The 15,249-nt window shown below is 38.1% G+C and overlaps 1 protein-coding gene across 1 annotated transcript in view; it reads left to right on the plus strand.

Annotated features, from left to right (window-relative positions):
• The window catches only part of Spata6 (spermatogenesis associated 6), a 90,422-nt gene that overhangs the window by 12,555 nt on the left and 62,618 nt on the right, over positions 1-15,249 (plus strand). Inside the window, exons 2-3 of the mRNA XM_005353594.3 lie at positions 4,501-4,638; positions 5,775-5,823. Coding sequence (XP_005353651.1) covers positions 4,501-4,638; positions 5,775-5,823 — 187 coding nt within the window. The remainder of the gene's footprint in view (positions 1-4,500; positions 4,639-5,774; positions 5,824-15,249) is intronic.

Here is a 15,249-nt window from a genome sequence, read left to right on the forward strand (position 1 = left end):
ATGAGAGAGAGAGAGAGAGAGAGAGAGAGAGAGAGAGAGAGAGAGAGAGAGAGAGAGAGAGAGAGGAGAGAGCGTGTCACTCTGCATGGTTTAAGCTTTGAAACGTCAATGTCCACCCACCCCCAGTGAAATACTTTCTCCAACAAGGGCACACATCCTCTAATCCTTATGAGCCTTTGGGGGCCGTTTTCATTCAAACCACCACAGCCTCTTCTTTTTGTTCTGATTTTCTTATTGTTTTATTTTAGTGAGTGATTGATATGAGGGCCACAATTAACATTTTAAATATTTGTTAACTAAGTTTATTCCACTTGTTTACATCCAGTTTATTATGATTTTAACTGTTTCCTTTAGGTGCATTTACTTAGAAATCTTTTCTATTTATTTATTTACTTATTTTATATCTCAGCTGTAGTTTCCTCTCTCTTTTCTCCTCCCAGTCCTCCTGCCAACTCCCCCTTTGTCCACCTCACCCTCCTCCATTTTTGTTCAATAAAGGGCATACTTCCCATAGATATCAGCAAAACACGGCATATCAAGTTGCAGTAAGACTAAGCACCACCCCATATATTAAGGCTGGGCAAGGGACCCAATATGAGGAGCAGGGTCCCAAGAGCCGGCAAGAGTCACAGACAGCCCTTGCTCCCACTGTTAAGAGTTCCACAAGAGGACCAAGCTACAGAATTATAGCATGTCTGCAGAGGCCCAAGTTCAGTAGGCTCCCTGGTGGTCAATTCAGTTTCTGTGACCCCTTATGAACCCAGGTTAGTTGATTCTGTGGGTTTTCTTGTAATGTCCTTGATTCCTCTGGTTCCTACAGTCCTTTCTCCCTCTCTTCGGTAGGGTTACCAAGCTCAGCCTAGTGTCTGGCTGTGGGGCTCTGTTTTCATCAGTTGCTGGATGAAGCCTCTCTGATGATAACTGAACTATAGGCAATTATGAGTATAGCAGAATTTTGTTTTTGAAAATTTCTTTGTAGTACAATAGATTCTGATCAATCTTTTATCTTCCCCAAATTCTCCCAGATCCTCCCCACCCTCCCACCCATCCAGTTCCGTGCCTTTTCTTTCTCTCTCTTCTAAAAAACAGGCACCAAACAACCCTCCACCAAGAAAAAAAAAACCCTACAAGAAACACACAGAAAACAAAACAAAAACCCCACAAAACACTAAATTGGAAAGTATAATATACAAGCAAAAGACAAAGCAATATGGGATAAAAGGTTTCCAAAAATAGCCCTAAATTTGCTTTGGATTGGCCATCCACTGCTGGACATAGGGCCTGTGCTTACATGTGGTTTGTGCACTTAGATGCCATTGGGGAAAACTAAGTTTGCCGTTGCAAGTTGGTGTCAACTGTAATTTGCCAATTACTTTTTGATGGTTTCATTTTGCTACTAATTGATATAAGGTTTACAATTGTTATCTTAACTTATATTAGTATATCGTAGATTAATATAAGTTTAATTTCAGCAACACACCTAAAATTTTTGTTTCTGTTTTGTTGTTTCTTCTCCTCATTATAATATTATTGTCATAAAATTACATCTTTGAACATATACAAATTACTTCTTTGAGAACTTCACACATGGATAGAGTATATTTTGATCATATTTACCCCTACATTTCCAGTTTCCCCTAACTCCTCCCAGATCCACCCCAGCTCTCCTGACTTTGGTGTCCTTTTTTTCTTTAAATCACTATGTAGTCTGATTGGCAGCTGTATCGTAACTGTTGCTTTCTGAGATGATCTTTTTTTGCTTGTTTTTCTGTCAGTACTGGGGGTCAAAACTAGGGCCTCATACGCACCAGGCATTGCTCTGCTGCTGAGCTACTGTTCCAGCCTTGCCATTGTTAAATGACAGAAAAACCACAAGCACGTAGTTCAGCTAATGACGCTGTATTTCTTTTCAAGTCTATCTGAGGTCCTGGCAAGGTCCTCTTCTGTACCAGAGTTCTAGTGGGGATGGATTACTTTCCTTATTTTGATCTGGCAATCTCTTTATTTTCCTTTCTTTGTGAATAGTTTTTCTGTTTATTAAATCATTTTTTGAAAGTATTCTTCTTTTAGCTAAGCTATTTTGCTTTTTTCCCTGTCTTTGTGATATATTTTTCTCCTTTTGCTTTTAAGATTTGTCTTCTTGAATGACCATTGCTGCCTTCTTTTTTTTTTTTTAACCGAAAATTTGTTTATGATTATCCTTTGGCTCATATTCAGGTCCCCAGGCTTCTTTACCCATGAGCCCTCTTATGGCCACCACTTTTGTGTGTGTTACAAATTGGAAGGGACTCCAGTGAGACAATGTGACAAATTTGTTTTAATCAGATTAGCAAATGAAGTAAACAGAATGAGATTTGCTGAGAAACTTGGTTGTGAATTACTAGGGTGAAAGTAAAAAACAGAGTAGTAGAGAAGAAATGGAGTAAAACTATCCCACACACAAATATTCTCAACTTCTGTGTACCGAGGACCATGAAGTTTCAATCCTCTGTTCAGTATCACAGTCAGCATTGACATGGAAAACCACTAGGGTTTCACTCTGGTAAGAATGGTATTGGTGACTCGCATAGGTGAATTGTTGGTACTGTCCCAAGTGATGTGAAAAAACAGTACTCAAGGGGCTGGAGAGATGGCTCAGTGGTTAAGAGCACTGCCGGCTCTTCTAAAGGTCCTGAGTTCAATTCCCACAACCATCTGTAATGAGGTCTGGTGCCCTCTTCTGGCCTGCAGGCATACACACAGACAGAATATTGTATACATAATAAATAATAAGAAAAACAGTACTCAACTTCATATGGAAAAGCAAAAAAAAAAAAAAAAAAAAAAAAAAAAAAAGAAAGACAAAACAATCCTGTACAATAAAAGAACTTCTGGAGGCATCACAATCCCTGTCTTCAAACTCTGCTACAGAGCTACAGTACAGTACAATACAGCCTGGTATTGGCATAAGAACAGACAGGAGGACCAATGGAACTGAATAGAAGACCCAGATATTAATCCACACATCTTCAAACACCTGATTTTTGACAATGAAGCAAATAAAAATCAAATGGAAAAAAAGAAAGCATATTTAACAAATGGTGCTGGCATAACTGGGTATCAACATGTAGAAGAATGAAAATAGACCCAGATCTATCACCATGCACAAAACTCAAGTCCAAATGGATCAAAGACTTCAACATAAAGTCAGCCACAATGAACCTTATAGAAGAGAAAGTGGGAAGTACACTTGAATGCATTGGACAGGAGATCACTTCCTAAATATAACTCCAGCAGCACAGACACTGAGAAACAATTAATAAATGGGGCCTCCTAAAACTGAAAAGCTTCTGAAAAGCAAAGGACACAGTCAATAAGACAAAATGACAGCCTACAGAATGGGGAAAGATCTTCACTAACCCCACATCAGACAGAGGTCTGAGCTCCAAAATATACAAAGAACTCAAGAAATTGGTCATTAAAAGAACAAATAATCCAATAAAAAATGGAGTACAGACCTAAACAGAGAACTCTCAACAGAGGAATCTAAAATGTCTGAAAGACACTTAAGGAAATGTTCAACATCCTTAGTCATCAGAGAAATGCAAATTAAAACAACTCTGAGATTCCATCTTATACCTGTAAGAATGGCCAAGATCAAAACCACTGATGACAACTTATGCTGGAGAGATTGTGGGGAAAAGGGAACACTTCTGCATTGCTGATGGGAATGCAAGCTGGCACAGCCCCTTTGGATGTCAGTGTGGCAATTTCTCAGAAAATTAGGAAACAACCTTCCTCAAGACCCAGTAATACCACTTTTGGGTATATATCCAAAGGATGCTCAATCGTGCCACAAGGACATGTGCTCAACTATATTCATAGCAGCTTTGTTTGTCATAGCCAGAACCTGGAAATAACCTAAATGCCCCTCAACTGAAGAATGGATCAGGAAAATGTGGCACATTTACACAATGGAGTACTACACAGCCAAAAACAATATGGTATCTTGAATTTTGCAGGAAAATGGACAGAGCTAGAAAACACTATTTTGAATGAGGTAACCCAGACACAGAAAGATAATTATCACATGTACTCACTCATAGGTGGTTTTTTTAACATAAAGCAAAGAAAACCAGCCTACAAGCCACAATCTTAGAGAACTTAGACAACAATGAGGACACTAAGAGAGACTTACATAGATCTAATTTACATAGGAAGTAGAAAAAGACAAGATCTCCTGAGTAAATTGGGAGCATGGAGACCTTGGGGGAGGGTTGAAGGGGAGAGGAGAGAGACAGGGAGGGGAGCAGAGAAAAATGTAGAGCTCAATAAAAATCAATTTTAAAAAAGAAAGTGACAGGTTTCTAAGAGGGAAGGAAATAAAAAGGGTACCTCACTGAACTCTGAGCATTTGAGGTTCCTGTCCGGGTGGACAGCGACTTTTTCCCACCACGTTCATTTGTGGGATAGCTCAGTGCATTCCAGTGCTGTTACAGCTGCTCCTCTGATTGCTTCCAGGTCACTTGTCCAGGAGTGGTGCTGAAAGACAAGGAGGACATCTATCTTAGTGTCTGCGTGTTTGGCCAATACAAGAAGACACAATGTGTCCCAGCCACTTTCCCACTGGTCTTCAATGCCAGAATGGTGTTTGAAAAGGTGAGTCAACAATCAGGTCAAGTATTAACAAACAGAGATGAGTGATTCCAGTTTTGAATAGAATCCTGCAACATAAACATTATCACTGACTACGAAAGCTGTAACACATTTAGACTTTTTGAAAATATTCTTTGTATTATGCATTGAGTCGGTTGCCTGTTCTTTATGTGACTCTGCCTGTTTCTATGACACCTTAGTGGGCTTTGTACAAAGCATGGCATCTTGACCACTGAATAATTACTTCTGTACAAACTAAGGCCCAAATAGGTAAGCACATGTTGAGTTTTTCCTAGGAATATCTGTGTTTTTCTGTTATACTGAGTCAGTTCATTTCCCTTAAAAGGGGTGCTTCTGGTAGCTATGACCAACCACAGCCCCTTCCTTCCAGGCTTATCTTGTCTTCCAGTTTCCCTCCCTCCTCCTTCCCTTTCCTCCCACCCTCTTTTTTGCTTTCTTCAAGAATAAAATAGTCCACTGTAGGCACTGTAGTAGGTACTGATGACACATAATAAACAAGGCAAGACCATCTCTTCCTGGAGCTTAATAAATGCATAAAGGAAGGATGAAAGATTAGGGGAGATTTTTTAATGCCAAAGAAGACAATATATTTATACAAAGTTTGAATGAAACTGAGTTACTTGAAGGTCTAGGAGGAGAGAATTCTAAGTAGAGAGCTCACAGACACAGAGGTTTCTTGTGAGGAGTTAGCCTGCTGAGGTGGGGTACTTAGATAAGATGATCCCAGCGAGCCCAGGTAAGAATTCCAGTTGGTGATCCTGGAGAGGAAAGCACATCCAGTTACAAATGTATTTTGTGAAATAATGGGAAGTGGAGAGAAATTTCTGGAGATTTGTTTGGAGGCCTGGCATAGTGATTTACTTCTGTAACCCCAGGATTTGAGGGGCTTTGGCAGAAGAATTGAGACATCAAGACCAAACTGGGCTACTTAATGAATCTTCTCAGAAACCAAACCCAACCCAAACCAAAACAACAAAAACCCCCAAACAAACCAAGATTTTTCTTCGATTGGGAAAGAAAAAACACTTTGGGAATGGGAATGGGAAAGAGTCTGTCTTACATCTTTTTGGCTTCCTCTCCCCACCGTGCCCTGCTGTGCCCGTGCCCTCTTCCTGCAGGTGTTCCCCGAAGCAGTAGACCCTGGAGATGTGGTTGCCCAGCTCGAGTGTAAGTCTTTAACTTTTAATTACTTCTTGAAAAACTCTTTAGAAGTATCATCCTATGATATTTGATTTGAGGTTAAGTAAAAGTTTAAAAGGTTTAGTAGATTTAAAAAAATGTTGAACTGAGATATTTTCATAATTTAAAAAATTTTAAAATAAACATGAGCTAGAAAAACACTTATCTTTTTGCTGTAGATAAACTGAGACTTTTTCCTCTTTCTGTTGTGGTCTACGACACATTAAGAGTTACTTACATAGTTTTGGTCAAGATGGTGGGGAGTGTTTCGATAGAGTTTCTTGACAGGTGGAGCAATGTCTTGCAAATAATACTGTTTAATGTGTGGGCAGAGAAAGTCAAGAGACTCAAAGAAGCTCAACGTGGCCTGGCTGAAAATATCTGTGCCTCAACTTCAGTAGTTAACAGTTATTTTTCAAAGCTCCAAATGACAGTACACACTACCCATAGGGCTCAGCTAGAAACAGCTACCCAGACAGCAGTGCTAGGTGTACACTTGGGAAGAACCCATCAGCCTCTGGTTTTAAAATGAAAGGCTGGCATTTATGCTTCAAAGTAGCAAGGGTCTGAGATCACAGACTGATCTTCACATCTCAAAAGGCCAGCGATGCTGGGCATCAGTATGTGTGTCCCCTCATGCTTCCCCTCACTCCCCACCCCTGGGGCACTGCAACAACTTAGAAACATGGAACCAGGCAGCAAGATAAAATTTAGGACAGATGGTGCACACAAAGCACCCTGCTTTCTTTCATGGGATTTTGGGCCAGTGGCTTATCCAGACAATGCTTTGCACCAGGGGCCAGTATATTACTCCCTTACTCTTCTAGGACGTGCCATTGTATTTTCCACTGTGGTAAAATAAGCTTGGTGGCAACTGTTGCCTGTAGGCCTCTGTATTTCCTATTCCCTGGACATCTTGTTTATTATGTGGGAAAGCATATCTTACAAGTAGTGAGGGTGATTATTTCTCTCATTTTGAGATTTTCCCAATTGACAGAAACTGTTTCCCCAATATTTGGTTAGAAATTTTAAGGCTATCAGATTACTAATTACTGATGATTGTTTTTGAAATGTGTCTTGATTTCCCTGACTCAGTTTTTTCCTTGAGCCCCTCCCCTACCCATGCAGTGAATTTTGCTTTCCACCCTCTCACAGGTCTTCAGGTGTTAAGAGTCCATTGCTCTTATCTCTGTACTTTACTTTGCTCTGTCCTTATGGCATGTGGTTTGTCTTTAGCAACAGCACCCTTCACTAACTAACTATTTTCTTGTGGTCTTCCTTTTTGTACGGTCTTTTTTGTTCCCTAATGATTTCTAATATGGAAAATAAAAACTACACTGAGTGGAGACAATACTCTCTATTCAGTGGAGTGACGCCATGTGCCTATCACCTTGCTTCACGAATTATTGAGGTTTCATTAATCTTATCTCTTGTTCCAATATAGTTGGGCTGTTTTCATGCATATTTTATACGTTGTATTATTTTACTCCAGGTATGGAGCAGATGGGAGCTCTATAAAAGAATGGTTACTGTGCTGTGTCACACTTAAGAAAATGAACAGTCCCTCAGTCAAGTCAAACATTTCTTCATCTGTCCCCCAAATGTCTAAGATAGCTTCTTGAAATGAGGATCTTCTCAGACTTTAGCTCCGACATAATGTGGCTATTTATTTCTTTAGTTTCTTTTTATCTATAATGATATTCCACATTTTTCTGTTTGTTTTTAATGCTGTGAATGATTAACTAGGCCCTTCAGAATGCCCTGTATTTTATATTGGCTAATTGCTTCCTTACCGAAGATCTGTCTGGCTTGCTTATCGCTTGTATTATATAAGGTGCTAATGAACCTGGAAGTGTTTGGATTCAGGCTTATTTCACTCCATTTTATTGTTTGGAAAGAATCCTTGATAGTTGGTGCTGTGTGCTTATTGCACCATATCAAGTGACATGACTATCTTGTCCTTAGTGATACAGAGACTGGTCATTTGACACTAGGTAGCAGCATCCTGAAACTTATAACTTTCTAATCATCTTTTGATCTGCTAGCTTTAGCATTCACTGAGAACTTTGTTTTTACTCGGGGTTTGTAAAATTCTTATTTTTATAATGCTGTCATTCTTTTGTATTTTTTAACAAGAGGTTTTTGTATATGGTGGTAGTGGTGTGGTGGTGCTGTGTGCGTGTGCTCACATAGGCCAAAAGTGGATGTCTGGTGTCCTTCTGGACCATTCTCCACCGTATATATTGAGAAAGGTCCTTCCTGTCACTGAACCTGGAGCTTGTACTTAAGGCTAATCTTCTAGCCAGTTTACTCTGGGAAATCCCATGTCTTTGCCTTGTGCATGCTGGGATTATAGGTGGGTACCATTTTCCCCAAAGGCATTGCCTGGGTTCTAGGGAACTGAACTGTGGTCAGTAGCTTATATGAAAAGTGCTTTGCCTGCTGAACCATCTCTCCAGACTGTGAAAATTTTCTTTTTATTGTTTTAATTGAAAATAATTTTTATATAATAAATTCTGACCACATTTCCCATCCTTTCTACCTCTCCATCCATCCAACTCTAAGCCTTTAAACAAATAGATACCTCCCCCAAATAAAGTTAAAAATTTATAATAAAAAAGAGCAAAAATAAAGAAAAAGCAGAAGAAACACATAAATGTCTTCAATTCCTAGAAACACATCTACCTGGGACTCTTTATAATTTTTTCTTCTCAGAGGTTCAGCTCTTCTGAAATACAGTTCCTATAGAAAATGCAGGGCAAGTCTTTATCATATCTGTTGGAAGAGGGAACTGCTTGTTGGTGCCTGGCTGACTGGCTAGCTTAGACCTGAAATAATGACTCAGAAAAACCATATTATTCTGAATTTGTCTTTATTGCATATCTGTAATTCTTTACTGTCCAGGAGCACTTTTTAAAATGCTAAGCGCTTCTTAAAACTCAAGCTGTGGGTTGAGACCTGTTTGGGGCTTGGATGATTATTTTCATAGAACATTGGAAAGCACAGATATTTGCATTATGATTCATAACAGGAAGTAGTAACAAAAATCATTTTATGGTTGTGGGTCATCACACATAAGGAATTGTACTAATAAAGTTTTGCAGCCTTAGAAAAGTTGAGAACCACTGGTCTAACAGTTTTTTTTTAATATTTATTTATTATTATGCATACAGTTTCTACATGTATGCCTGCAGGCCAGAAGAGGGCACCAGACCTCATTACAGATGGTTTTGAGCCACAATGTGGTTGCTGGGAATTGAACTCAGGACCTTTGGAAGAGCAGGCAATGCTCTTAACCTCTGAGCCATCTCTCCAGCCCCCTAACAGTTTATTAATTACGTGGATACATTTAAGAATCAAGTTATCGGTTTTAATGATTTCCTTTCATTTTTCTTTACTGTTGCGCTGATCGTCATGTTGATGTTCACTGTCCCTTATATCTACATTTTGTATGATTTTCTCTTTTCTAGGTCCTTGAGGCAGAAGCTTAAATGACTGACTTTAGTAACTTCTTTCCTTATGAAATAAGATTTAAAATTGTGAATTTCAATATACCCACTGATTGTTTTTTGTAGCTTTTATTAACTAATATTATCAATAATAAGTATGTCTATTTTTGGTGTTATTTCTCTTATCTTTTAGTTCTTTGAAACATTATTTTATTTCCAAACATTTGGGAACATCCTATATTTCTTTCTGATATTGATACTGAGAATTTCATTTATACGATTTCAGTCCTTTCAAATTCATTGTGAGTTGTTTACTCGTCGTTAAAGCCTGTCTTTGGAAATGTTCCCTCAATACTGGAAACCAAGTGTATTTGCTGGCATTGAATGAGCTGTATCTACCTGAAGTCACACATCACTCACAGCAAGGAGACATTCTGAAATCATCATTTTGTAAACATCATAAGTGTGCTTAGACACTCTAGGGCAAAGTCCGTCCAGTAGACCCATTGGCTACAGACCATGTAGTATTTCATTATTCTAAGTATCAGACAACTGTAGAATCTTGGTAAATATTTATATCTAAGCTTCTCTAAACATAGAAAATCACAACAACTATAGCTGAGATAGAAATATTTCAGCTGTCTATAATCCTGTGTTACATCAGTTACATCAGTGATATCACAGTCTTATATGAGGTTTGTTATCAACAGAAGTATTTTTTATGTGACACATGCCTTTATTTCTACATTTTAGTTCAGGTAAGCCCCTAGCATTCAGGTCTTCTATATTCTGACTTCATTTTAGACTTTTTTTTTTTTAGTGGTAAAAAATGCTTGGTTCTTTGAAGATGAAGCAATGGTTATGTGAAGGCCTAATTGCATTTATGACACTCTTTGATTTTCCTAACTATGTATATTATGTCTCTGTCAACTTTTGATATGCCAAGTGTGTAGAATGAATAAATATTTTGTTTGTGTCATGGAACAAGCCGATTATCAGTTTATTGCCCCTCAGTTACTAAATTCAATCCTTTTCCTTATTCTGTAGAAACTGATTTGAGTCCCTTAAATATTTCTTTTTGATTTGTTCATTAAAAGGCCCTGGAGAAATATTACATGGGAAATACTACTTCCAAGTATGGTGAACTCACTAGACATTTTCTTTGGAAGCAAGTTTCTCAGGCCTTTGTATTTCTCAGTGCTCAGTAATTTCAGCACAAGGTAGCCAATTACCACTTCCCAAGCCGTCCTTGCTGGATATGCTTTTCAGTGAATTGCTTCTGGAGAAGAGTCTCCCTGTGAGTTGCCTTCTTGGTACCCTAGAAGAGGAATTCTAGCAAATTATAGAGGGCAGATTCGAGCTACCTAGAGTGACTTCTTGGGTGGGCCAAGTGGTACCCATTCCACAGTATCTAGATACCATCAGTGGGGTGGAGGGCTTGGGAAGGCTTTCTTTGGGTGTTTTGTCTGAGCCCCTAGGGTTACTGACTACATGTCATCTCTTATCACCATGTTCTTTTAAGCTATCTTTATATCTTCTTAGGCAGTCCCTCTTATTTCTTAAGTACTCTGTTAGAGTTAAAAGGATTTTTATATTAAACTTAGCCTGATCTCTTATGATCAGATTTAGACTGATATATTTATTTTGAGACTAATGTAGTTTTTTTCCCCTTTGTTATGTCTTATATCTTCCTGAAACTTGGCTTCATTTATATTATGAAAGTAGCTGTCATTTTAAAGAATAAGTAAATGGCTTGTATTCCATGTTTTACCTCATGTTGTGAGACATCATTAAAATATGAAGAGGGATGTAATTTGTTGTTAGATTGGCCTATATATGCTTTACAGTTCTAAGAACCACAAAGATTTCTAATGGAAGGGATAGGTAGTGTGGGGGCAGCCAACACCTATCTCTACAGTGAGCTTCCATTGGAGCCAGCCTTTAAGCTTCAACACAGCATCATAACAAGTGACAGAACTGTTCACTTCAATGAAATGTAAAATCGAATCTCCCTAACAAAGACAAAAACAAAGACAAAAAGGAATGTTGCTGGACTAATGTGGGATCTTTCAGAATTTCCACCTACTTATTTTACTACTGGGATGGCGAGTTACATTTTGTCAGAACATGGGCCATGATGAAGCTGTGTGAGGTTTCTGAGAGCTTGTGAGAAAACTCAAAGTAAACAAGGCAAGAGTCTTGTAACCTCTGTTGTTCTATAACAGGGATTTGTTCTTGGAATATGCTTTAATGTCCCTCTCAGGTGTAGCAAATAGTGGGCTTACTTTAGATTGCCATCACCTTACCCATTATTGTTAGAATGATGTTTCTCCCAGCTGTATACAGCCTAAACTCAGGTGGCTTTGCCCTTGTGACTGTATACAACTTGAACTAGAGTGAACTTTGCTCACGTGACCCTGTTTAACCCTCAGAATGCCCTCAGAATAAAAACTATCTGATGCCCCGAATAAAAATGGCTATGGCATAAGACTTAAGTCCACCTCACTTTTAGACTTCACACTCTCATGTTCACATGGCCAAACAGAGTGGCAATACCTATCATTCCCAGTTGTGTAAGAATGCAAAACTATTGTGTGCTTGCCAATCTAAAATCCAAATTCCATTAGTAAGAATATGTTATCTAAAATCAATTTGAGCATTGTCCAAATACTGAAGAGGATCCCAAGCTTTTTCACAGGCTGTCAAATAAATGGGCAGATCCCATACTGACCTTAGATCAAGAGATTCCAGTAGTCCTTGGACATAGGAATTACTTAAATGGTCTTTGTTATCATTGATTGTGACATATTGTTACTCTACTATTATCATGATTGGTTTTACTTTAGAACTAACCACTTCCATTTCACACCCATCTGCTCCTTTGGGGAGTTTCCAGAGACTCCAAATCACTGTGGACTTTAGGGAAATAAATATATAGTGCATTCTAGTTACTGTTATCCCCCACTCTCCCAGCCACCCCAATTCCCTTTGTCTCCTCTCCCCACCCATATGGCCTTTTCTCCAGGTCATCTTGATTTATTTTGCTCTGTGGCTCACTGAGTTTAACTAGGGTCATCTATGTGACTATGAGTTTGAAACTTATAGGAGAGTGGTGGTGTTATCCGTGGGTTTGAACTTGAGACAGCTTAATTCATTAGGAGACAATAGTTTACCAGGGAGTGATAGGGACCTATGAGCCCCTCCTCAATCCATGATTGGCTGTTGACAGGTTCAGCCTTGTGCATGCCCATTGATGGCAGTGGCAGCTCCTATTCAACCATGATTGCATTCGTTTTATCCTGACAATAATACATAGCTTCACAACCCTTCTCTATATCTTCTGGCTCTTATATTCTTGCCACCTAGCCTTTTCTAAAGTTTTTCCTGAAACTTTGAGGAGGTTTGCTATAAATATAAATGTACATCCTAAAAATTTAGATCCTAGAGGTAGGCATTTCGAGTTAACTATCATGGTGGTTTGTGCCATGGAGCAGAGGCTAACAGCATTCTGACTCTTCTGCATGATGTACTTAGTGCACGTTTTTTATTTACTGCATGTGATTAGAATTTCTGGGGTATTGTAGTACATTTAATGTGTAACTCATGCTAACAATACATATGTAAATGACAACTTTTACAGAGGAAGGAGGAACATAGTTCTAGTTATATAATAAAGGGCAGCTAGAAAATGAGACATTGTCCTGCATGGTCTAGGAGATTTGTTTACTTTAACTTACTGTTGGCTTCCAGCAGATCAGTTCCATATAAAGCTTTCCTTTAATAATTTAATATCTTTCTTCTCAAAGTATTTTTAATTACAGTAAAATATACGTAACATAAAATTTACCACCTCAATCATCTAAGTGTACAGTTTAGTTGTATTAGATGCATTTATAATTTTGTGTGACAATCACCACCATGCATTTCTCTAACTCCCTAATTTATCATTCAAAACTGCAGCGTGAAGCAGTAGCTTTATTCCCCTTCACCATCCATTCTACTTTGTTTCTATGACAATAGAAAAATGCCGTTTATCAATGGTACCTTCAAGGCTTATGCCATAGAATGTCAGAAGTTTCTTCCTTCTAAGGTTGAGTAATATTCCACTGTATGTTTATAAGACATTTGCTGCTTTCTCTATTGATGGGTATTTGGGTTGTTTAAATATTGTGAATAATGTTGCTATGAAAATGGATGTGTAAATATGAGTGCTTTCAGTTTGGTTTTGTATATTTCTATATGTAGAATATCTGTATTTTATTCTTGAGCATTTTTGGAGAAATCAATATACCATTTCATAGCAGCTATAACATTTTACATCCTCAACTACTGCAGGAGCCTCATAATGGATGTGAGATCATTTTAGTTCTGATTTAAATTTCCTTCGTTGTTAGTCATGTGATAAAACTTTTTATGTGCATATCATTCATATGTATCCCTTCTGGTGCAATGCCTATTCAAGTCTTATAACCATTTAAAATTATTTATCTATATTTTTTTGTGTGTGCAGGTGTTTTGCATGTGTGTATGTCTGTGATCTACCTGTGTGCAGTGCTTGTAGAGGCCAGATGAAGACACTGGAGCCCCTGGGACTTGAATTACTGAGGTTTGAGCTGCTATTGGGTGTTGGAAATTGAAGCAGCTTCTCAGGAAGAAAAGCCAGGGCTTATAACCATTGTGCTGTCTCTCTAACCCCTTGGCCATGTTTTAATTGGGCTGTTTCCTTTTAATTGTTAAATTTTAGGAGATTTCTGTTTCTATTTATTCTGGATATTAAATTTCTTAAGAATATTGAATTTGCTAATATTGTCAACTTCATGTTGACTCTGGTCTGCTGGCATCACGTTGTAACAGATAGAGAAATCTAAAGTCTTCTATGTCTTTGGTGTCTTACCTAAAAAAAATCATACCAAATCCAATATGATGAAGCTTTTGTCTTACATTTTCTTCTATGAGTTTTAAAGTTTTAAGGCTTAGATTTAGTCCTTGGTCATTTTAAGCTAATTTTTATATGTGGTATTCTAGGGAGTGTAAATTCTCTTGTGTATATGCACACTTTTTTCCCATTGCTATTTATTGAAAAAATTCTTTCCTTACCAATGGCATTGCACCTTATCAGAATTGCCCACTTAAGGATTTATTTCTGAGTTCTCTCTTTTGTCTCACTGGTCTATATACCTGCCTTAAAGGTAGTTTCACGCCATGTAAGCACAGCTCATCTTGTTTTCCAATTTGAATGCCTTTGTTATATTTTTCTGGCCTCTTTGCTCTATGCTGTTGTTGAATAGATGCAGAGCATCCTTGCTTTGTTCTTGATCTTAGAGGAGAAGCTTGCAGGCTTGATCATTAGTGGTTTCTCTACTGGGAAAGGCTGTCCCCAGTGATGTAGATCCTCCAGCAAGGACCGGTCCCCAAAAGGTTCCATAGCCTTTCCCCAAAGGGGACCAAGTGTTCAAATATATGAGCTTATAGAGGACATTTCTCATTCAAACCACACCATCCACTGTGTATTCTGCTAATGTGTTGCTGAATTTTGCTTCTCGTATGTATTGAGAGTTTTAGCATAAAGGATTTCTTTTCTGTAATTTTCTTGTGTGTTTGACTCTGGTTTTAGGGAAATATATCTCTTACATAATAAGACCAAATGCCATCTCTTCTTCTACTTATTCTAACAAACTTGAGAAAGATAGTGAAATATATCAGTTCTTTATTTCTTAGGGGATTCTTCACTGTTGTGAAATATCATATTAAAGACAAATTTCCTTTAGCATTTTGTACATGTCAGCATCTGACTTTCTAGTAACCCTGTCTACTGCAAGGATCTTTAAAACTTGATTTCAAAATGCTAAGTTGCTTTTCTCATGCTGCTTCAAAGACTTTTTCTTCTAGTTAATTGAGCTCCTTCGATGTTTATATGAATGTAATTCATGAAATTTGGGAATTTGTAATCTTCTTTTTTTTTTTA

Source organism: Microtus ochrogaster, chromosome 10 (assembly GCF_000317375.1).
Source record: "Microtus ochrogaster isolate Prairie Vole_2 chromosome 10, MicOch1.0, whole genome shotgun sequence".
Lineage (NCBI taxonomy): Eukaryota > Metazoa > Chordata > Mammalia > Rodentia > Cricetidae > Microtus > Microtus ochrogaster.